Source organism: Mesoplodon bidens, assembly GCF_964165515.1.
Source record: "Mesoplodon bidens genome assembly, chromosome: 8".
Lineage (NCBI taxonomy): Eukaryota > Metazoa > Chordata > Mammalia > Artiodactyla > Ziphiidae > Mesoplodon > Mesoplodon bidens.
This window is the reverse complement of record NC_138165.1, coordinates 84,121,949-84,147,020: the sequence shown is the minus strand read 5'-3', so window position 1 is coordinate 84,147,020 and position 25,072 is coordinate 84,121,949. Positions and strand designations below refer to the sequence as shown.

General features: G+C 46.4%; 1 protein-coding gene and 1 pseudogene across 2 annotated transcripts; both read right to left on the bottom strand.

The window, feature by feature from the left end:
• Positions 1-4,790, bottom strand: LOC308621424 (histone lysine demethylase PHF8-like; annotated as a pseudogene). The gene is made up of 2 exons: positions 1,639-4,790; positions 1-662 (listed from the first exon to the last, which is right to left on the bottom strand). The product of its transcript is annotated as a histone lysine demethylase PHF8-like (transcript).
• Positions 4,791-21,482: 16,692 nt separating this feature from the next.
• On the bottom strand, positions 21,483-24,703 carry LOC308621862 (histone lysine demethylase PHF8-like; the record flags this gene model as incomplete). The annotated part of the gene is made up of 1 exon (XM_081242655.1): positions 21,483-24,703. The coding sequence occupies exon 1, from the start codon at positions 24,555-24,557 to the stop codon at positions 21,483-21,485; it is 3,075 nt and encodes a 1,024-aa protein (XP_081098781.1). The 5' UTR covers positions 24,558-24,703.
• Positions 24,704-25,072: the final 369 nt, after the last annotated feature.

Below are 25,072 nucleotides of genomic sequence, written 5' to 3'. Positions count from 1 at the left end.
TAGATGGAGGACTGCTCGGCCCCTGGGGCCCCCAAGATAGGAAAAGGATATGGGGCTAAGGGACCCCTGATTCCAAGGAAGGAGAGTAAATGTCGGGCTGTGGAGAAAAGAAAGACAAACTGGAGACACGAAGACGACCAGGGAAGCCTCACATATTCCCTGTGGCCTGCACGGTAGCTGTTAAGTTCCCCAGAAGCACTGGGAAAACTGAGGTGAAGTTAAAGTGGGGGGTAGAAGACAATGAAGCCCTCCACTTGGGCAGTGCCGAGATGGACAGAGGGAGACGTTCTCCATCCAGTCCAGGTCACCAGGGAGGCAAGACAGGTGGAGGTGGAGGGAGCTGGGGGAGGGGGAGGGAGGGGGTGGGCACTCTCTGGACAACAGAAACACTCACAAAGGGAAGAGGGGGTGGGAGGTTCAGATGATCTGCTCCTTTACAGGTGGGCATCTCCGCTCCTAGGCTCGGGCTCCCCCCACATCAGCACTCTGCTTGAGCGTCCACCTGACATCTGGGAGTGTAAAGGTCCAGGAGTGAAGATGTGAGTTCTGAAGTCTTCTTCAGACCAAGACCTCAAGGTGGGGAGAGAAGCAGGGAGGCTCCTGATGGAGAACCTGGGGTGAGCTGTCCTGCCACATCCTCTCCAGAAGGTCCAGGCTGTGCTCTGTGGTACGGGTGAAGGGATCAGGCCGTAGAGCAAGGGCTATCTGCTTCAGTGGCAGATGCTTTCAAGGCGTTTGGGAGATGGTCTTTGCCTCCTGGAGCCCAGCCAAAGCTATGTGGATAATGTTCTGTAGCACCTCAAACTCTAGGCAAATCCCTGGAGCTCACCCTGGGAGAGGTGGCTTCATCTGTAGCCACCCAAAGGTTCTTTCCTCCAATGGGCTACAAAGTCTCGGTCAAAGTCTTGGGTGTTGGTCCTCTCCCCACCTTGAGAAGTGACAGGAATCTCTCTCCTTCCCAAGGATGAATGAAGTCAGCCCATGGCCTTTCTAGGCCACTCTGGAAATGGCCCACGGTGGGGCAGTACGAAGACTCTGGGCCCTCCTCTTTATTTCCATGAAGCATTTGGCAAGAGGCGGCAGAGGCCAGAGGCTTCTCCCAGGAACGAGTCTTGAGTGGGACACATCCATTGGGCTAAGAGGAGGCAGGAGAATGGGCAGAGGTGGGCAGGCTTCTGGAGACAGGGCTGGAGCCGCAGAAAGTGTTCAGCACTGGGCCTCCCACTTCATGACCAGGGAAATACCGAGGGGCCCAGGCTCTCCTCATGCCTCTCCTCATCCTGCTTTCCAGCTTTAAGTGGGGATGACAGTAAAGGGCAGACAAAGCTGGTGAAAGGGAAATGGATTGGGGCAGCAGAAAAGAGGGCTCTAGTCAGCTGGAAACCTCTCCCATTTACTGGCTACTCAGAGATATGGAAAAGGAAGGCAGGATGCTCCAGTGGAAGCAGGGAAGGGAGTTGAGGGAGTAGGTGAAGGGGCCCATGGGAGAGTCCATGCCTTTGGTCAGTTCCAAGAAAGCAGGACAATGCGCCTCAGCACCTTGTCCGGGGCAGGTAGGATCCAGGAGTGCCCTGAGAATTGACAACGGAGAAGGCAATGGGGGTGAAGGGGTGAGGGGCAGGACACAAAGGGGATCACAGAAGCACTTTGCCATTTCTGTGGATTTTCAGGATACGGCCGAGTCTCTGCTTTGCTGTAGCCAGGCCCTTGTTGGGACGCTTTCCTGGTCCTGCTTGATTGCTCTGGGAGCCAACTGAAGGGCGCCGCTGGGCCAAGAAGACACCAGGGGCCATGGGTGTGGTGCTGCGGTTTGCCTGGGCCATGCCAAAGGCATTGGGACGAGCAGTACACTCATGGTCAGCAAGACTTCCTGAGAGGGCCTCTTGTTTAGGCTCAGGCGGAGGCAGGGGTGAGGAGGAGGTGAGAAGTTGGGGTGTAGTGGCCAGAGTTGGGGCTGGTACTGCCACGCTGAGATTAGGCTCTTGAGGGCGAGGCTGTTCTACCTCCTTCAACAAAGGCTTCTTCTTGATATATTTCTTCTTTGGGGCCTTCTGTAGCTCCTGCGGGGCCAACTTTGCAGCTGCTGCAGCCAAGCCTGTCTCAATGGAAGCTACCCGGGTGCCCTCACGCACAGGACAGTCCTGCTTTGGTAGAGTTGGGGTCACACGGGCTTTAGGACTCCATGGAGCATCATCTGAATTCTTCTTTTTCTTGGGTCGAGATTTCAAAGCAGGGTCATCATCGTCAGACTCCAGGGAAGGGTAAATATACTCTGCATCCTTGAAGCATGCTCCCAAGCTGTCCTGTTCATTGAGACTGGCGTTCTCCTCCTCCTCCTTGCTCTCGGTTCCCCAGTATGATGGCCGCTTGATGGGCCACTTCCCTGGGATGCGCTGGGAAGCAGGACTGCTAGATGCTGTGCCCAGCCCACTGCTGGAACTCCCACTGCTTCGGTCCTGCCCCCCGGTCCACCAGGCCTGCAGGCTGGAGGTAGCTGGCGAGGATGATGAGGACTGCGGGTTGGCCATGCACAGCATGCCCTGGATGGCCTCCTGAGTGCTGGGAGAGGCAGGGGCCTCGGTGAGGGCAGCATAGTCAGGTCCCCCCACCTGCCTGCTGGCCTTGAGCAGATCAAGAGTTCCACCAGCTCCACTCCCATTTCCAAGCTTGCCTTCGACCCCTTCTACCATGTCCTCACCTGCTGTATAGTCCTCCTCAATGTCAAACTCAACTTCTCCTGGTTCACGAACTCGGTTGGGGTCTGAGCAAGGCTTCGCACGGGGCAACTTTCGGGGAAATTTTGGTCTTATTATCAGAGTCGCCTTCTCCTTTCCCAGTCTCTCATCAGTCTGCAGTTCATCATCTGAATCCAAGTCAAATTCATCCTCCATCACCTGTTCTGCCACCAGCCTAGCCTTGTCTACCTTCTTTGCGATCTTGGCTCGCCGAGACTTGGATAAGCTCTTTACCCTCTTGGCACTGCCATTAGACGTCAACAGGGCCAGCCGGACCTCATTCCCATCAAGGTCCAAGTCTGGCGAGTCATCATCTGAGTCATTCAAGCAGGTACCAGTGATGTTGAACTTTGCTTTCTGGGAACAGCCTGTCTTCAGTGCCTGATGACTGTATGTGTCCATGGGATTATAGCTCAACTGGCCAGCAGGCCCCAAGGCTGAGCTCTCCTTGCCCTTTCGCTCTGCCTTCTTGAAGAATTCCTTGGGCTTCAGGCCTTTCTTCTTTGAACCACTTTTGGAGGGCAGTGACAGCCTGGACATGGATACTGAAGTGGAATGGGCTGGCCTGGTTAAGGGAATGGAGCCGGCTGGGAAGATCCTCTGCAGCCCAAAGATATTGCTTGTCTTCCCAACGTTCTGTCGGAAGATATCTTCCACCAGGCGAATCTCCCTAGCCAGATCTTTAATGAGCCGTACGGTCCTCACTGTCTCCGGGATCTCATCCTCGTGGTCTGGCAGAGCTTCTTTCCTTGTCCAGGCTCTAAAGGCCAAGTTCAGGGCTTTACCACCATGGACCAGGTAGGAGGCAGGGTGTCTCCTGTTTTCTCGCAAACCTCGAAAGATGTCCAGGATATGCTTTCCCACATACCAACAGATGGTCTCAAAGTTGGGGAACTTGAAGAGGTCTGCTGTGCTCAACCGCTTCTCAATCTCATAGACTTTGAGCTGCATTTCAATGTTAAGGCTGTGTAAGAAGTTCCCTCCAAAGACAAGGCAGTCCACGGGGGTCAGCACAGCATGGATCCATCCTGCAGGAATGAAAAGTGTCTGTCCTTGCTTCACAGAACACTTGTAGCACTTGTCCACCTGGTCCCCAAAGAACATCTCATTCTGGTTAGAGGAGCTGCTCCAGCACTCAAAGAGAGTCAGGTTGGCATTTGTTGGGCGGATCAGGTAGAAGATCTTCTCACCCTTGAGCACATGGTACCAGACCGAGCTGCCACCAAAGTCAATGTGAAAGTCGGTATAGCTATCCCGCACGCTCATGAGGCAGTACTTCTGCACATTGGGCCTCTCAAAGATACACTCCTCTGGCCACAAGTTCTCCACCCATGAGAGCTTCCGAACAATCTTGGGTGTCTCCACAAGGTTAGAAAGCCTGGTATCAGAGAATTCCAAACTAATGACATTGAGGACTTTCTCCCTCTTCCCGCTATAATAATATTTCACAAAATCACCAAGCTTCATCTTGCAGTTGGCCTGGCGGGTCACATCAATCACATCAATCTCTTTGTCAGAACCAACATAGTGTTCCACATCCCTCACAGTGAATGATGGTGAGGGCAGCGTCATCCCCAATCCATCCTTCTTCAAGACCAGGATGGGCACACTGAAGCTATTCTCTTCCAGGAATTCCACGCTCAGCTGACTTCCAGTGGGCTTCAGAATCACTTCATCTGAGCTGTCAAAGGTCCTACTCCGAAGCTCTCCAATGAACGCAGGGCTTCCCGTCTTCACTGGCTTCCCCTTGTGTGTATCATGGCCTTTTGAAGATACACAGCGTTTTTTCATGATGGAGGGCCCATGTAAGACCTCACAATTGGGGCAGTGGTAGAGGTCAATGTCATCAGCCTTCTCCTCTTCAACACCAACACAACTGCCATGAAACCAGTCCTGGCACATGTCACACTGGATCATGAAGCGGGTGACATCGTAAGGAAGCCGACAGAGGCAATACACCGGTCCCGAGGCCATCTTCGCCTGGCCTTGGAGCGTCCTGCGGTGGGCCAGGTTCTCAGCGCCAAAGGGAGCGGGAGGCGGCAGCACGCACTCTCTCTGGACGAAGGGAGAATCTCTTCACGCCTCTCAAACTGACAGGAACCTTCTCACGCCCCAAACCTGACAAGAACGTATTCGGTCCGGAGCCCTACAGGGACCTCCTCATCCGCAAAGGCGCAGGGATTCCTCACGCCCGCGGAGCTCAGTCCCGCCAAAGCGCCGGCGGCCGGGCTCGCTCCGGAGCTGCTCAGCGCCTCGCTCAGCGAAGGTTCGGCGACGCGCACCGAATTCTGAGATCGTCATGGCAACGCGGCGAACCTTTCTCGCCTTGTTCTCGAGCCACCCGCTGGGTCGCGCGGCCCTGGCCGCCCAGCGGTGCTTCAGGACAGCTTTCTCCACAGCTCTGCCCCGGGCCCGGCCGTCAGGGCCTACTGGAGCCCGCGGCTCGGGCCTAGGCCGGCGGCCGCCTGACGAACAGGCAAGCGGCGGCGTCGCTGGGCCGGCAGGAGATCGCCGCGAGCAAACCAACGAGGAAGGAGATGAACCGGCGGCCCGGTTGGAGCAAAACAGCCCGAAAAATCACCGGGAGAAGCCCGGTGGCGGTGATGGGCAATTCAGAGTAGTCAATCTCTCTCCTTTTTTTTAATGCTTTTCCATCATTTGAAGATGGCAATAAACAAGGACAATTGCCTGGAATGCCCATTGGGATAAATGGATTAGTCAGTCTTTAAGTGTCATCAAATTCATAAGGGCAAGTTGAAGTAAGTAGTCAGATGATATTGGACATTGATTCTAAAATGTGCAGAAAAGGAAAGCTACTCGGGAATACAAGAATGGTTCATTCATACTTTTCCTACTTATACAAGTGAAAATACTATGGTTATGATAACACGTTTAGTGGTGGTTCCTTTCTAGGGTACTTCTCAAGATACATTCATCTTTTGCCCATTCTTTCCAGTAGGTTGCAAAGCCCATAGGGATTCCTGTGGCTTTGTCAAGAGACGAGTGTATGTCTTTGCAATAACCCCAGCACTTTAAGAGTGACTACTGTAAGTACTGGCTTTTCAGAATTGTCCCATCTTTTGGGCTACTCATTTCCAAAGGAGACTACAAGTGATTTGTTTTCTATTTGTTTTACATACCACGGCAACAATGACAAGATCTAAGCTTTTAGCAAGAGGAAGTTTTTTCCCCTAAGGCTTCAGTTATGACGGAAAAAAACAACATATATCAAAAAACAACATATAATCTCTACTTCAACATAATAGGTGGAGCAGAGGGATTTACAGCTCAGAAAGCCAGAGGTCCACTGACACTTAAGGACTTCTGCCAAGAAGAAAACATCTGTGAAAGGACAAATAAGGACATAGACCTATATGTTGAAGGCATAAAACATCTTACAGTATGAGAAGGACTCCTGGGATGAGAAACTTTTCCTTGACTTGTGTGTGTCTAGGGGAGTTAGTCTACTCTGCTCTAGATTCCTAAACAATTTTGTGCATACTTCCATTATATGCTTACTATATTCTATTTGTTTTGTATGCTTATCTGTCTCTCCTCCCCATCCCCCTCCTACCCTAAACAGCAGCAAGCTCTTTCAGACAGGGAATCATGTCTGACTACTCTCAGCTTTAGAGCCCAACACACATATAACTTCTTAATTAATATTGCTTGAATTTATTTATGAGAATAGTCTCATTTTGAACCCGAGGCTGGAGTAGTGAGTGTCATTAGTCAACTTTGCACTGATGAAATTTCTTTTTCATGTCTGGAAAAAGAAATCAAAATGTCCGTCAGCCAATTTAGAGTTTTCTTTTTTTTTCTTTATTTGGTCCCCTCCCCTTTTTTTTTAAATCATGCTTTTGCTGAATGGAAATATTGCTTTGATGTGATTATGGACACATCCTCTGAAATGGGGTTTTTGATTAAAAGACTATAATCTAAAAGTAGAAGTTAAGCATAAAAGTATAAAATCATTTCCCCTGAGGGAAAAGACATTGCTCATCCAGTGACCGGATTTTCATGTTCAGTCGTTGGAAAAAGGGAAACATTCGAAATCTAGTTTGAGATCATTTTTTGTAACATGGTGTATTAACTAAGAATTCATTAAGCTACCAGTAAAAGAAAACCTAAGTATATATGTATATACATATATATACATATATATGTACATACAGATATATACAGATATATATATATATATATATTTGAGCTTAAATGAAAAGGGGTTTATTTTTCTTACCTAATAAGAAACCTGGAAACATGTGGCTGCTGATGTTAGTTCAGTGGCCCAAGGATATCAGGCCCATGTTTCTATGATTCCCTTAACGTTTCCTTGGACTCACAGGTTAGTTGCCGCAGCTCCAAACATTACATCTACATTCAAGGCAGGAAGTAGGTGAAAGGGTTGTTTCAGCCCAGCCACATCTGTTATATTTTTCTATTAATTAATTTATGTGTTAGTTTATTCATTTATTTATTTAGGCTGTGCTGGGTCTTTGTTGCTGCACACGGGCTTTCTCTAGTTGCGGCGAGCGGGCGCTACTCTTCATTGCGGTGCACAGGCCTCTCATTGCAGTAGCTTCTCTTGTTGTGGAGCACAGGCTCTAGGCATGCAGGCTTCAGTAGCTGTGGCACGCAGGCTCAGTAGTTGTGGCTCGCAGGCTCTAGAGCACAGGTTCAGAAGTTGTCACACACGGGCTTACCTATTCCACGGCATGTGGGACCTTCCCAGGCCAGGGCTCGAACCAGTGTCCCCTGCATTGGCAGGCGGATTCTTAACCACTGTGCCACCAGGGAAGTCCCCACACATGGGCTATTTTTTAATCAAGAAAATAAAAGCATTTCTATGACCTTCATCAGTGGACTAAGGCTTAATTCGTGGACTACAAAGATGTTACATGGTCATTTATAGATACAAGTAAGTCTGAGCGAAAGAGCTCCAGTGTAAGACAGTAAAGTACTTTGTCCAGGGAGTTGGGAATGGCTATTGGGGAAGCAATCACCAAAGTCAATCCCATAAGGCAATGTGACCTGATGGAAAACGGTGCATTGAATAAATTCAACTTTAACGCTAAATTGGCATAACTCCACTGCTGTTTATCTTTATTTTCTTAGATCTTAACTTCTTTACCTTAAAAACAGAAGTTTTCATATTATTCACCAAACATTGCACACTTGAGAAACAGAAAATGCTGGTAAGAATACAATGATGCACTACCAAACGTGAAATAGATAGTTAGTGGGAAGCAACCGCATAGCACAGGGAGATCAGCTCGGTGCTTTGTGACCACCTAGAGGGGTGGGATGGGGAGGGTGGGAGGGAGGGAGACGCAAGAGGGAAGAGATATGGGAACATATGTATATGTATAACTGGTTCACTTTGTTATAAAGCAGAAACTGATACACCATTGTAAAGCAATTATACTCTAATAAAGATGTTAAAATAAAGGATACAATGATGGCTGCATAATCTACTTGGTGATAGATCTGAAAGCCCCTTCTTTCTAGAACTTTGAGCAAATAATTTCAACTCTCCTACATATCAATGTTCTCTGCAAATTAAATGGGTCCAAATGGATAATCTCAAAATTCTTTTCTGCTTTACCAATTTATTATTCTACGATTTGTGGTAATAATCTATTAATTGAAAAAATGTCTTGAAATCCTGGAGTTTAGAAAATTATTGAAATTAAGAATTAAAAGTGGTACAATCACTGTAGAAAGGACTTAAACATTGATATACCCCAGGAGTAAGCAATTACACCCCTCAGTATAAACACCAGAGAAATTCTTTCACTTGTCCACTAATAAATATATATATATATAAGAATGTTTACAGAGATACCATTCGTATGGAAAATACCCAGAAACTATTCCAATGCCAAAAAAGTAGGGAATAACTAAATAAATAAGCTGTAGTATGTTCACCCAATTGGTTATCACAGGAGTTAAAATGAAGTACAGCTAGTTGGAACACCATGTATGGTGTTATACATATAATATGGAGAAGAAAAAAATGAGTCTCCTAAGATTATATATAAAATTTCAATACCCTTTTTATAAAGTTAAAATAACTAAAACCAAACATGTGTATTAGAAATATGTAAAAAGATAAAACTAGGTATGCTTTCAAATGGCAATGAAATGATTATTATAGGAGTCAAGGTAGTAATTACATTAGAAGGGAAGAGTGAAGAGTCCAATGGATAAGATGGAAAAGTTTCCCAGGTAATGTTAACTCCTGTCAATGCTCTAATTATCACACTGAGTAGTAGATACATAGATATTTTTATAGGATTTTAAATAAATAAGTAGTTGAATAAATAAATACATAGTTGCATACAAAAGGCCAACGGATTATATCAAGAAGAAAGGATTGGGCTTCCCTGGTGGCGCAGTGATTGAGAATCCGCCTGCCGATGCAGGGGACACGGGTTCCTGTCCCGGTCCGGGAAGATCCCACATGCAGCGGAGCTGCTGGGCCCATGAGCCATGGCTGCTGAGCCTGCGGGTCCAGAGCGTGTGGTCCGCAACGGGAGAGGCCACAGCAGTGAGAGGCCCTCGTACCGCAAAAAAAAAAAGAAAGAAAAGAAAAAAGGATTACGCTTAATCCCTTTCTGTTTACTTAAATTTCAAGTAAAAAAAATTTATAAGTCCATATCATCTATGGAAGTTATTTTAGAAAAGACCTTTAAACTCATGGTTTCATTCCATATAGAAAACAAATGACGCAAAAATTCACTCACCAAAAATAGTAGAAGTTTTTGGTTATTTAGGATGTCTTCTATTAGACCACCTAGTCGTTTAATCAGTGCTAATAAAACAAGGAAGGAAATCACAAGCATACCACACCCTACCCTGAAATCTAGTCCCTCTAAGGATGACAACAGTCACTATTCTCTTTTATCACCAGTCTCATCCCTGTTCTTCTCTGGAGTGAGGTCAGGACAGAGAGATAGGAGGGTCCATCCACTGCATCTTCCTGAGCATAGAGGAGGTTCTTGAAATGACCCAGTACTCGGTATTTCAAAGCATGTCCTCTACTGGGTGAAATGAGAGATTATCAAGATATGATTTAAACCACGATGAATCCCCAAATAATGAGGAACACAGCAGATGAAGACAGGCAAAGAACAAGACATTGAAATGTACTGACACAGATGCCCAAGCCAAAGCAATTCATTTGTTCTATATTACACACACACACACACACACACACACAACTGTGACATTTACTGTTATAGGCATGGGGGATATACATCAATGAACATAATAAGCTAAGTCTTCGCTCTTTAGAACTTATATTCTACTGGAAAAGACTAACAATATTTAAGTAAACAAATCAATAAACAAGATAATTTAAAAGAGCAAAAGTGAAATGAAGGAAATAAAATCATGTATTATAATAGAGACTGAGGGGGAAAAACATTGCTTTAAAGCACAAATGACTTCTAACTTTTTACGATCTTCAATCCATGCAAGCTTTGAGATTGCATCAGTACTCATTAGAACAAAACTGCAGCCCCTTATGCTTATAAAATTGACTTGTATCGACCAAATTCAAGTGTCATTAGTCACACGTATCTGAAGCTACTGAAACCTACTAAAATATGTGGAGAGCACACACTGCTTCACCATTCAGCCACTCTGCAATCAGGCTCCTTTTTAACCCTCCCCTCACCCCTTCCTTAAAAACCTTCAGAAATTGAGGTGACCACCCCTCCTGTCATGACCAGCAGCTCCTGAAGCAGAGTACATTTCTTTTAACAGGCCCCATGCTTCTGACATATCTGAGGGTGATATCCTAGGGGAATTTAAACGTATACATAATTTTTATAGGCATAGATTTAGAAGAGCATATTACATATTCAAATATATATACACATATCTATGTTTGTATGTATGTATAGGTATATCCATCCTATCTTGGGATCCCATATTTTGATGAAGTTTCATACCTAACACACATCTTGGGGCATCCATTTACACATGGCTTTGAATTAATAATCATGTAAGAAAATATCTAGACTCCAACAAATGTGCAACATCCGCAAAGTCATTGATTAAATCTTAGTGAGAAGATTACAAGTTCTCATATAGAAGTTTGTGGTTTTTTTCAGCTTGTAAGCCTGATCCAGAGCTGCTATCAGAAAATTGACCCCCTCTGCTCTCAAACATGACATCTGCCCTTGATACCGAACATAGGTGGTCATCACCAGCAGAAAAAGAAATTTGATTTTGGAACAGATTTCTTGAGTTTCCAGTTCAATACCTCTTCCTCACTAGGTAACAGGCATAAGTGAGAGAACTGTCCAAAAGATCTATTATACAACCATTGCATCGATCCAGTTCAAGACCAGAAAGATCAAGCAACAAACCATACACTGGAAGCATTTGCATTAAACAATTTATTGAATGCCCAGCCGGTCTGGAAACGCTCTAGTGTCCTGCTGGTTGTAAAGACTGTTGAAGCCCTACCTTACCTTCCCCAGTTACAAATGTTTCAGACAGAAAACCTTAGACCACGGGAGAGAATCCAAGCAAACGAAATGTTAAAGTCATGCTCATCTGCTAATAGACCCAGACGCTATCTCTCACCACTTTTGAAAACTCATATTTACAAGTATGACCCACTTCATTTCTAAATCGCCGTAGTTCAACCAGTGTCCAGAACCAGGATGTCAGTAGGTTTCTGATACCACGCTTCTCCCTTTCTCTGAAATGGTTCCCAGAACAAGGGTTAGCCCCATTTAACACATTGTATAGAACAGTCTCTCTCACATTGAATGGAAAGGTTAATGCGTCCTCAGGCCCTCAGAGAATCTATAAAAGAGGAAGAACAGCATTATGAGGGGTTGGGATTATTCCGCTAGGGATGCTTTCAGGGCTTAATTTTTCCATGGTAGAAACAAAATCTCTTGTTTCCAAAGCAAGATGTCAACATGATTTTTACCTGTCAACCACTTTTTGTGTAAGAAGTTCAGTTTTAGATAGCAATCACTTTTTTTGTGCAAGGAATTCAATACTTATCCTTCTCTTTCACTATAATAAAAGTAAATATATATAAAGCTTTTTAACCAAACTAATTGCAAAGCTATTTAGCTAACTCTCAAATTATTGCAGGAAAGTCACCCAAACAGAGAGATGATTTATGTCACAAAATATTTGTAATAGTCTGCTAACATAAGTGATATGTGATTTGTGGACATAATGAATTGTTTGCCTTTCTGGGTAACTAACTGGAAATCCTACAGACTTTGATAGTCAAAGGCTTTCTTCCACAAACATTCATCTGTAGTTCATTTGTCTGTAAAAAGTCAAAGGCTTTTTATTTCATATGGGCAGCTACCTAGTCGGTATAGACCCTGAGAACAAAGCAAAAATGGACTGAATGTCTACATTTTGCTCCTTTCATCTGAGTGTTTGGTCCATATAAATATTTGAGTACAAGGCTTTCTCGGAGTGTTTTTTAACTTTAATAAAGAAAAAATTAGTTCTTTGTTTCTAACCATAACTAATGAAATGTGGCTCCAGGCAACACATCACCAAGAAAGGAGAGGTTATACAACTTTCTGAGAACTCAGTGAAGTAGAGAGCCATCTTGATTACCTGTAACCACGAGTTTCTACTTGGATTGGCTCCTTTTATTTCTTAGGTTCAACTCGCCTTTCTCAAAATACCAAATGCCTGATAAAATGCCTTAAGCATCTTATCCCTCTGCGTGGCATTGAAAATGTAGTTTTGAGACTCAAGAACAGTTACCACCTTTCTTGTGTTCCACCTTAGGTCATAATGGCTCAGGAATAATATTTCTCTGCAGAGAGCTACCATGATGTTATTAATAAATAGCTACTCTGCTGACAAATCAATATTCGGCTCCTAATCAGTATGGGGGTGTTGTTCTCATCTCTTGTATCTGAGATGCTGAATGCTTACAATTTCAGTTTCAGCCCAAAATAGTATAGCTATGGTTATAGTCATGGAAGTAAGAGGTTTTTGTTTGTTTGTTTGTTTTTTGCAGTAGGCGGGCCTCTCACTGTTGTGGCCTCTCCCGTTGCGGAGCACAGGTTCCGGACGCGCAGGCTCAGCGGCCGTGGCTCACGGGCCCAGCCGCTCCGCGGCACGTGGGATCTTCCCGGACCGGGGCACGAACACACATCCCCTGCATCGGCAGGCGGACTCTCAAATGTTCACACTGCTCCCTGAGCAAGCGACGGTCCCCACCTTCAGCGTCCTGAGGGTTACGGTGCCTCTTCTTAAGCAGCGGGGGTGCTCGGCGCCTCTTCAAGTCTACGTCAAAACGCCGAGAAACGGCCGCCACCTCTCGCCCCCAAGTCCATCTACTGCACCCTCCTCTTCCCTCCCTCCCCTCAAGATTTCTTTTCAGAAAACAAGGAGGCTTAGCCGCACACACCTCATTGACACTGACCCCTACCCCGCCTCCACCAGCGGAACTGAGCCTTTGTGTGGTTGGGAGGCGTGACACTGCTGGCCAGGAATTGGAAAGTTGGGGCCCAGTCCCGCGCCCTTCAAGGAGCAAGTGGGGCTCCCTAGATCTCTACGCTCCAGACGTTCCTTGTTTGAGAATAAAGTGATAGCAGGGAAGACTCAGGACTCCTAGGGTCGGAGAATGCACGTGGGTGCCCTCACAGCGGTCAGTAAGGAAATTAAGGTGCATTCCAGTGACATCCTGGGTGTGAATTTCTCCTGCCTGCCTGTGGTCCTGGGCTCCAAAAAGAAACACACCCTTGAGGCAAGAATGTGGGTAGGGACAAGGCACCACTGGAAGCTCCCCTTGACTGGGGACAGGAGACCCCATTATCTCCAGGCTCTGTGGCTTGGATCACCCCAGGAGCCCGAGCTGCTGCTCGTATTGCTTGCGTCAGCCCACTGCTCAAGATTTCACAGAGGGGTTCCTGCTTTCCAAGAAGAGGAGACGTCTGGGATTCTCTTTGGTTCTCAGCTCAAAGCTAGTTAACATCCTAGTCAGGCCTGTCACCTTTTCGGGGCTCTGCTGAGAATTAGGGCCCACCCGAACTGAAATACACCCAGACCAAGAGCCTGAGGCAAAAGTCTTACCTTTGCCACGGTTTCCAGGTTTTGCCCCCTCACCTCAAAACCCTCTAAGCATCCTGAAAACCACTGGTAGCCTCCACTAACTGAAGGCTTTTGTGCCAGCTCAACAGTATCCATGGTTACCTTCCAGAGGGGCACAGGGAGGAACCCAGGCTTATAGCAAGGTTTACCAAAGACACGAGGAACATTCCCTCTACCCAAGCGGTAGAAAGCAAGAGATCTCGAGAGGATTCCTAGGGGTTCTGGGCTTTTTCTCTTCCTCTGAAATCAGTTTCTCAATCTGTGAACTGAACATACTCATGTCTGCTTCTATTTATCTTCTGAGGAAGTGGGAAAAGATCATAAATGAGGGCTTCAACTTGCTTCCTGAACTTCAAGGAGCTCTCAGCCTCTTGGAGAAGAGAATTACAGAAGCATAGTGTGTGAGCACAAGGGATAGAGATTGGTGTGGGAGAACCCTGAGAAAGGGAAAGGGGAAAGAGGGGGCAGAGACAGTGTGTTTGAGGAGGTGACTGGTGACCTTCTTGAAGAAAAAGTTATACAGTTTTCCTGGAGCCATGGTGGGGGAATGGTCTCCTTCAGGCAGAGAAGTTAGCATGATCAAAGGCAGGGAGGGAGCCTCCAAGCAGTCCTGTGCTTCTGGGGAAACAAGTCAAGTGATAGGAAGAAGGGAAGTCAAGGGAAGGAGTGCAGAGAGAGAAAGGAGAACAGAGGTAAAGATGTGGGGATTTAATTCTGGTTTTAGACATGTTGAAAGTTACATTACCCTTGAAAATATTGGTATATAAATATGCAGTGCTCACTTTATTTTCAAGTGTCTGTGTGTCAGGCACTATTCTAGATGCTGTGCACACAGAAGGAATAAAACAAAGTCCCTGTACTCATGGAGCTTACACTGTAGTGGGGGTGGGAGAAGAAAATTTATATTTTAATTTAAAATTATATATGTATAATGATTTGTGACTCTAGTTTCTGTGTTAAATGATGAGTTTACAGCTGTGTATCAAAAACAAACACACAACTAGTTAATTAACTAAACAAATAGTGTTACGAGTCAATAATGAGTGTTTATAATTCTGAAGCCTGTGGTAAAGTATATGTGTAATGTGTCAGTTATGGTAAGAAAAAAACAAAGGATCACCAAGAAAAAGTAAAGTGGGACTAGGAAAGGATAATGGGGGAAGAGCTATTTTATATGGAATACTGAGAAGTCCTTCCTGAGGAAGAGATATTTAAGTAAAGATTTATTAATGTGAAAGAGTGAGTCATGCATACGTATGTGAGAGAAGGCTCCAGGTAGAGCATAGGGGAAGCATAATTGCCTTGAAACATACGTGGTGTAATAAGAGTGTTTTCTGGGTATTGGGTCAGAAAGGTGGTCAGAAATCCACTCTGGTTGCTCAGTAGAGCACAGACTAGAGGGGAGCAAGGGCAGAGGCAGGGAGTCCAGTTAGGAGCTACTGCAATAATCCCGAGGAGATGGAATAGTGGCTTAGATAAGGGTGGTAGCAGTAGAGTTGGTGAAAGTGATCAGATTCTGAATCTATTTTGATGGTAGAAAGGACAGGATTTATTGATAGACTGGATATGTTGTGCAAGAAAAAGAGAAAAATTCAAGATTACTTCAAGTTTGGGGGGCTAAGCAAATGGAGGCTTGGAACCATCAGCTGAGAGAGGAGCAATGGTTTGAGGAATAGGTTTGGGAAAGGGAACTCAAGAATATGCTTTTCTACAAGGATATATTGTACAGCATAGGGAATATAACCAATATTTTATAATAACTTCAAACAGACTACAATAGATAAAATTTTGAATCGCCATGTTGTACACCTGAAACTAATAAAAAACAGAATTTGCTTTCAACACGTTAAGCTTGAGATGACTGACATCCAAAGGGGAAGCTGAATAGTCAAGGAAGAGGGGGGGACTAAAGATAAACACATACATAGCACTCAAGAAAGAAGTCTAAATTCGGGATTTTGTCAACCTGTGGGCAATAGTTAAAAACGTCATAGGAAAGTATGTAAAGTGGGTACAATAGTAACCTAAGGATTGAATCTGGGAAATGCCAATATCTAAGTGATTAAAAAGTAGAGTTAAGAGGAACCAGGAGAATGTGGTGCCTTGCAAACCACTGAGATAAAGATTTTCACAGGGGGAAGAAATAAACCACAGCACACAGATTCAGAAAAGGGAGTCCATAAAATGAAGACAAAGAATTTTCCATTGGCTCTAAAAAATAGTACGTCACCAAATTGCTTATTAAGAACAATTTTGACTGAGTGTTGGGGGAGAAATGGTGAGCTGAGGCAGAAATGGAAAGCCAGGAAATGCAGACAGCCCCTGAGAAGCACTTTCTATGAAGTTTAGCAAAGAAGAGGGAGAAGAATTGGAACAGGAGGTTAGAGGTTGGGTCTTTGTCATGTTTACAAGCTGAGGGAGAGAAACCAACAGACAGGGAGGAGTTTAAATTCAAGACAGAAGGATAACTAACAACCTCAGAAGACATAGAAGCAACAGGGATAAGGGAATAAGGAAGTCAGCATTACACAGAAGGGATAGCTTTGCTCTCTGAACAAGGAGAAAGAAAGGCTCCCTCTGGATATGGATACATCTGTGTATGGTATGTTGGCTGGAGAGCAGAAGTTGAGATAGATGGTGACCAATGGTCTCAGTTTCTTAATGAACTAAGGTCCGTAGTCATTCACAAAAAGTGAATGAGAGGAGGTATTAAGTAAGGAATTTAAGGAGAGTGAAAAGGCTTTGAATAATCTTTGAAAAGAAGAGAAAGAAGAGAGGAGATAAGAGAAGGGAGAGAAAGAGACTAAAGGAAGTACTAAAGGCCCAGGCAAAATTTGAGACCATGAATTGGTAACAGACCATTTTGCATGCTTGTTTGGTTTTTATGGGGCAGAATAGCATATGGATGAAGCTCCAAACTGCCTGGGCTTGCACCATATCTCCCTCATGTGTCATATTTGATGGATTCTTAGATGGAAATTTTCACATTGAACACCACTGAAATCAGGTTTTATCTATCAAATGAAAGCACCTTACAATCAGAATTGCAATCTTTTCTTTTGCTTTTATCAGATAATGAGATGTCTACAATCGACGGTGTCTTCTATTTGATGTAATACTTTGTACAAGTTACTTAACCCTTGTGAAACCATTTTCTTGTGTGTACAATGGGCAAAAATCTCCCTATGGCTAGTGAGGATAAAATGAGTTCATACATGCAAAGCACTTAGAATGGTGCTGCATGTAGCAAAGTGTTTGTTAAGTGCTAGTTATTATTTTTCTCCTTCAGTGCTCATCTGACTGAATGTAGGAGAAAAGAACGGTCATGATTATATTGATCCTGTGTTAGAACTTTTTTGGGCAAATGGTGACGAAGGAGAGGGATGCAAAGGAATCAAGGGTATACACAGGTTAGAAGAAAAGAAGAGACAAGGCGTAGAGAGACAAAAGACTGGTTGGAAATGAAGAAAACGGAAGCCCTGTTGAAGGGAAAAAACACGTGTAAGAGGAGTAAAAAAGGGGACAGTGAAAGGTACTAGTCGGGAAGAGGGATATTCAGGCTTCAGAGTTCAGAGGTGGAGCAGCTCTGTATTCTGAGCACAGCCTCTGAAGTGAGTGGCTGAAGCGAAGTGAAGGTAAAGACCACTGTAGTTGGGCTCCAACTGTCCTATAATAAGTAATAATAAGATATAAGTATAATAAGATAATAAACTGAAATGGTCACCCCAGCTTTATAGCAGCTGAGGGTGTGTGACATTGCCGTCCCAAGCAGAAATCCTAGGACAACTCTTTAAAAATATATTTTTTTATACATATATATGTATAAAGACTTTCAAAATATATATTTTTAAAAGCCTAGCTAGTGTCTGCTCATTTACTTTTTTTTCTTTTCTTGACGATATAATTACTTGGGACTGGAAGTTTTGACCTTTAGTAAAACTTTTTATAGTGCCAGTCTAGAAAATAATGCTTTGATTAAACATTTCTCTTAAAGACAATTTACCAACTTGCACTTGAAATTTAAGTAGTCATCTTATGAATATGTTTATTTAGAAGATCTTAAAAACTATATATTCTGTTGGAACATACATTTAGAATCCCTTGCTTAGGGCAATTTGGAGAGATTCTTGGAAAGAAATATGTATCTTTAATCTGAACCTTACTAATAATTGCAAGAGGAAAATGGCACACTAATTCTTGCATTTCGAGAAAAAGAAAGCCACCATCAAACCACTTTAATGAAAGATTTAATACCCTGTTAAACACATAAGTTTGCTTAGTTTGATATCTTACCCTGTGGTTTCATTTCCACAGACTAGCCTCTCTCTAACAGTGACACACATTTGATTAGCACCTACATTTTACCAAACATTATTTTCCTATATATGGTCTCACATTTATTCTCCTCTTTCCCCCCAGTTTGCTGCCAAGGGAATTTCCTTGAGTAAGTTAGTTGGTAAGAATAGTAGAACATGCTTCTTTTTCCAACACTTAGCTTTACACATTGTCAGGTATCTGTCCTAAACAGTGTGCTTGTACAAACACATACACTGACTGTCACCCTCTATTCTCTTCACACTAGTCTATCCTTATTCCCCTATTGGCTCCCCAATACCAACTGGGAGGGAGCATATGGCAGGTACAACTTACTGATAGAATAATTTTAACAAGTTACATCTGGAATCAATCCATTACATCATCATTCTGACTTGTTAAAAAATATTCAGGAAACCAACGGGTCCTTTAAAATGACATGACGCTAAATAACTGGTTTGACTGGCATTTGTCATCCGGAGAGTTGTTTCAGTTTTGTGCACTTGCAGACTAGGCTGAAAGAATGACTAGTGGAGAAGTAAATAGCAATTAGCTGATGTGACCCATGGGTAGATTTTCTGATTTTTGCCACTTGAAGCAATTCTCAAAGACATTTAAAAGGACTTCCGATTAATTTGAATGAAATTTGAGAGCAGTTATATAGATAGTTTGCATCTTCAGCAGTGCATTAATTTGCAAATGATGGGGCCAGCCTTTAAGAATAGGGTGCTTCTTTAACATTTAGGATCAGATTGTAAAAATAATTACTTTCCCTCATTTTTTTAATTTTTGCCAAGATAAATCACTTTTATCTCTATAGGCAAGGGAGGATCTAAAAACATATATATAAATTACATTAGTAACACAACATAAGAAAAAAACAGGGGAAAAAAACCCAACAGAGAAGTCTGTATGATGCTATTCTAACCTGTTTATAAAAAGGCCCTGCATCAGAAATTCACAATCCTACCCACTTCTAAAAATATATTTAGACACGTACAGAAGCGGTGGGCTTGTTTTTAAATTGCCTTTTTGTAAAAATATATTAAAGGTGAATAGAAATCCTCTCTCCCTGCCCCCTATCCAAGCCCCAGCTCTGTGCTGGGGATTGGAGACCAGAGGTAACTCTCTCATCATGTTCTAAACCTTGGTTACAACCACTCCCAACCCCTCCCCAACTCACTTCACTTAGAACCTGAAACATTAAAAAAAAAAAAAAAAAAAAAAGAAAGAAACGGCACACTAGCCTCTTTGGAAAAGCGTAAATCTGAGGGTAAACTTGCTTTTCATTTAAAACACAAAACAACAAACAGCCAGCTCTGAGAGCCCAACTAAATTAATCAGAAACCCAGTCAAATGGAGGTTGGGTTTCAGCTCCACAAAACTTTTAATGAAGAAACAGAAGGGAAAGAGGCCTGGAACCAGGGGGGATATGCTAGCAATTAGCTGCCTTTGAAAGATCAAGGGGAGGGGGGTGTTAATGGGCAGAAGGGCTGGGGTCCTGGTCTTGGTTACAGCAGTCAGGGCCTAGTCAGGCAGTTGCCTACACAGGGACACAGGCTGCCCTCCTTCCCTCCCCTCACTACCCTCTGTTGCTTTGAAATCCCCAAGAAAAGCAAAGCTGGGCAGAAACAGAGGGGAGGGGAGTGGGAACCTCACGTGCTAAGGGGGAGGTAGCCAGGCTTTTTGCCTTTGGTGTGTATAGATGGAGGACTGCTCGGCCCCTGGGGCCCCCAAGATAGGAAAAGGATATGGGGCTAAGGGACCCCTGATTCCAAGGAAGGAGAGTAAATGTCGGGCTGTGGAGAAAAGAAAGACAAACTGGAGACACGAAGACGACCAGGGAAGCCTCACATATTCCCTGTGGCCTGCACGGTAGCTGTTAAGTTCCCCAGAAGCACTGGGAAAACTGAGGTGAAGTTAAAGTGGGGGGTAGAAGACAATGAAGCCCTCCACTTGGGCAGTGCCGAGGTGGACAGAGGGAGACGTTCTCCATCCAGTCCAGGTCACCAGGGAGGCAAGACAGGTGGAGGTGGAGGGAGCTGGGGGAGTGGGAGGGAGGGGGTGGGCACTCTCTGGACAACAGAAACACTCACAAAGGGAAGAGGGGGTGGGAGGTTCAGATGATCTGCTCCTTTACAGGTGGGCATCTCCGCTCCTAGGCTCGGGCTCCCCCCACATCAGCACTCTGCTTGAGCGTCCACCTGACATCTGGGAGTGTAAAGGTCCAGGAGTGAAGATGTGAGTTCTGAAGTCTTCTTCAGACCAAGACCTCAAGGTGGGGAGAGAAGCAGGGAGGCTCCTGATGGAGAACCTGGGGTGAGCTGTCCTGCCACATCCTCTCCAGAAGGTCCAGGCTGTGCTCTGTGGTACGGGTGAAGGGATCAGGCTGTAGAGCAAGGGCTATCTGCTTCAGTGGCAGATGCTTTCAAGGCGTTTGGGAGATGGTCTTTGCCTCCTGGAGCCCAGCCAAAGCTATGTGGATAATGTTCTGTAGCACCTCAAACTCTAGGCAAATCCCTGGAGCTCACCCTGGGAGAGGTGGCTTCATCTGTAGCCACCCAAAAGTTCTTTCCTCCAATGGGCTACAAAGTCTCGGTCAAAGTCTTGGGTGTTGGTCCTCTCCCCACCTTGAGAAGTGACAGGAATCTCTCTCCTTCCCAAGGATGAATGAAGTCAGCCCATGGCCTTTCTAGGCCACTCTGGAAATGGCCCACGGTGGGGCAGTACGAAGACTCTGGGCCCTCCTCTTTATTTCCATGAAGCATTTGGCAAGAGGCGGCAGAGGCCAGAGGCTTCTCCCAGGAACGAGTCTTGAGTGGGACACATCCATTGGGCTAAGAGGAGGCAGGAGAATGGGCAGAGGTGGGCAGGCTTCTGGAGACAGGGCTGGAGCCGCAGAAAGTGTTCAGCACTGGGCCTCCCACTTCATGACCAGGGAAATACCGAGGGGCCCAGGCTCTCCTCATGCCTCTCCTCATCCTGCTTTCCAGCTTTAAGTGGGGATGACAGTAAAGGGCAGACAAAGCTGGTGAAAGGGAAATGGATTGGGGCAGCAGAAAAGAGGGCTCTAGTCAGCTGGAAACCTCTCCCATTTACTGGCTACTCAGAGATATGGAAAAGGAAGGCAGGATGCTCCAGTGGAAGCAGGGAAGGGAGTTGAGGGAGTAGGTGAAGGGGCCCGTGGGAGAGTCCATGCCTTTGGTCAGTTCCAAGAAAGCAGGACAATGCGCCTCAGCACCTTGTCCGGGGCAGGTAGGATCCAGGAGTGCCCTGAGAATTGACAACAGAGAAGGCAATGGGGGTGAAGGGGTGAGGGGCAGGACACAAAGGGGATCACAGAAGCACTTTGCCATTTCTGTGGATTTTCAGGATACGGCCGAGTCTCTGCTTTGCTGTAGCCAGGCCCTTGTTGGGACGCTTTCCTGGTCCTGCTTGATTGCTCTGGGAGCCAACTGAAGGGCGCCGCTGGGCCAAGAAGACACCAGGGGCCATGGGTGTGGTGCTGCGGTTTGCCTGGGCCATGCCAAAGGCATTGGGACGAGCAGTACACTCATGGTCAGCAAGACTTCCTGAGAGGGCCTCTTGTTTAGGCTCAGGCGGAGGCAGGGGTGAGGAGGAGGTGAGAAGTTGGGGTGTAGTGGCCAGAGTTGGGGCTGGTACTGCCACGCTGAGATTAGGCTCTTGAGGGCGAGGCTGTTCTACCTCCTTCAACAAAGGCTTCTTCTTGATATATTTCTTCTTTGGGGCCTTCTGTAGCTCCTGCGGGGCCAACTTTGCAGCTGCTGCAGCCAAGCCTGTCTCAATGGAAGCTACCCGGGTGCCCTCACGCACAGGACAGTCCTGCTTTGGTAGAGTTGGGGTCACACGGGCTTTAGGACTCCATGGAGCATCATCTGAATTCTTCTTTTTCTTGGGTCGAGATTTCAAAGCAGGGTCATCATCGTCAGACTCCAGGGAAGGGTAAATATACTCTGCATCCTTGAAGCATGCTCCCAAGCTGTCCTGTTCATTGAGACTGGCGTTCTCCTCCTCCTCCTTGCTCTCGGTTCCCCAGTATGATGGCCGCTTGATGGGCCACTTCCCTGGGATGCGCTGGGAAGCAGGACTGCTAGATGCTGTGCCCAGCCCACTGCTGGAACTCCCACTGCTTCGGTCCTGCCCCCCGGTCCACCAGGCCTGCAGGCTGGAGGTAGCTGGCGAGGATGATGAGGACTGCGGGTTGGCCATGCACAGCATGCCCTGGATGGCCTCCTGAGTGCTGGGAGAGGCAGGGGCCTCGGTGAGGGCAGCATAGTCAGGTCCCCCCACCTGCCTGCTGGCCTTGAGCAGATCAAGAGTTCCACCAGCTCCACTCCCATTTCCAAGCTTGCCTTCGACCCCTTCTACCATGTCCTCACCTGCTGTATAGTCCTCCTCAATGTCAAACTCAACTTCTCCTGGTTCACGAACTCGGTTGGGGTCAGAGCAAGGCTTCGCACGGGGCAACTTTCGGGGAAATTTTGGTCTTATTATCAGAGTCGCCTTCTCCTTTCCCAGTCTCTCATCAGTCTGCAGTTCATCATCTGAATCCAAGTCAAATTCATCCTCCATCACCTGTTCTGCCACCAGCCTAGCCTTGTCTACCTTCTTTGCGATCTTGGCTCGCCGAGACTTGGATAAGCTCTTTACCCTCTTGGCACTGCCATTAGACGTCAACAGGGCCAGCCGGACCTCATTCCCATCAAGGTCCAAGTCTGGCGAGTCATCATCTGAGTCATTCAAGCAGGTACCAGTGATGTTGAACTTTGCTTTCTGGGAACAGCCTGTCTTCAGTGCCTGATGACTGTATGTGTCCATGAGATTATAGCTCAACTGGCCAGCAGGCCCCAAGGCTGAGCTCTCCTTGCCCTTTCGCTCTGCCTTCTTGAAGAATTCCTTGGGCTTCAGGCCTTTCTTCTTTGAACCACTTTTGGAGGGCAGTGACAGCCTGGACATGGATACTGAAGTGGAATGGGCTGGCCTGGTTAAGGGAATGGAGCCGGCTGGGAAGATCCTCTGCAGCCCAAAGATATTGCTTGTCTTCCCAACGTTCTGTCGGAAGATATCTTCCACCAGGCGAATCTCCCTAGCCAGATCTTTAATGAGCCGTACGGTCCTCACTGTCTCCGGGATCTCATCCTCGTGGTCTGGCAGAGCTTCTTTCCTTGTCCAGGCTCTAAAGGCCAAGTTCAGGGCTTTACCACCATGGACCAGGTAGGAGGCAGGGTGTCTCCTGTTTTCTCGCAAACCTCGAAAGATGTCCAGGATATGCTTTCCCACATACCAACAGATGGTCTCAAAGTTGGGGAACTTGAAGAGGTCTGCTGTGCTCAACCGCTTCTCAATCTCATAGACTTTGAGCTGCATTTCAATGTTAAGGCTGTGTAAGAAGTTCCCTCCAAAGACAAGGCAGTCCACGGGGGTCAGCACAGCATGGATCCATCCTGCAGGAATGAAAAGTGTCTGTCCTTGCTTCACAGAACACTTGTAGCACTTGTCCACCTGGTCCCCAAAGAACATCTCATTCTGGTTAGAGGAGCTGCTCCAGCACTCAAAGAGAGTCAGGTTGGCATTTGTTGGGCGGATCAGGTAGAAGATCTTCTCACCCTTGAGCACATGGTACCAGACCGAGCTGCCACCAAAGTCAATGTGAAAGTCGGTATAGCTATCCTGCACGCTCATGAGGCAGTACTTCTGCACATTGGGCCTCTCAAAGATACACTCCTCTGGCCACAAGTTCTCCACCCATGAGAGCTTCCGAACAATCTTGGGTGTCTCCACAAGGTTAGAAAGCCTGGTATCAGAGAATTCCAAACTAATGACATTGAGGACTTTCTCCCTCTTCCCGCTATAATAATATTTCACAAAATCACCAAGCTTCATCTTGCAGTTGGCCTGGCGGGTCACATCAATCACATCAATCTCTTTGTCAGAACCAACATAGTGTTCCACATCCCTCACAGTGAATGATGGTGAGGGCAGCGTCATCCCCAATCCATCCTTCTTCAAGACTAGGATGGGCACACTGAAGCTATTCTCTTCCAGGAATTCCACGCTCAGCTGACTTCCAGTGGGCTTCAGAATCACTTCATCTGAGCTGTCAAAGGTCCTACTCCGAAGCTCTCCAATGAACGCAGGGCTTCCCGTCTTCACTGGCTTCCCCTTGTGTGTATCATGGCCTTTTGAAGATACACAGCGTTTTTTCATGATGGAGGGCCCATGTAAGACCTCACAATTGGGGCAGTGGTAGAGGTCAATGTCATCAGCCTTCTCCTCTTCAACACCAACACAACTGCCATGAAACCAGTCCTGGCACATGTCACACTGGATCATGAAGCGGGTGACATCGTAAGGAAGCCGACAGAGGCAATACACCGGTCCCGAGGCCATCTTCGCCTGGCCTTGGAGCGTCCTGCGGTGGGCCAGGTTCTCAGCGCCAAAGGGAGCGGGAGGCGGCAGCACGCACTCTCTCTGGACGAAGGGAGAATCTCTTCACGCCTCTCAAACTGACAGGAACCTCCTCACGCCCCAAACCTGACAAGAACGTATTCGGTCCGGAGCCCTACAGGGACCTCCTCATCCGCAAAGGCGCAGGGATTCCTCACGCCCGCGGAGCTCAGTCCCGCCAAAGCGCCGGCGGCCGGGCTCGCTCCGGAGCTGCTCAGCGCCTCGCTCAGCGAAGGTTCGGCGACGCGCACCGAATTCTGAGATCGTCATGGCAACGCGGCGAACCTTTCTCGCCTTGTTCTCGAGCCACCCGCTGGGTCGCGCGGCCCTGGTCGCGCGGCCCTGGCCGCCCAGCGGTGCTTCAGGACAGCTTTCTCCACAGCTCTGCCCCGGGCTCGGCCTTCAGGGCCTACTGGAGCCCGCGGCTCGGGCCTAGGCCGGCGGCGGCCTGACGAACA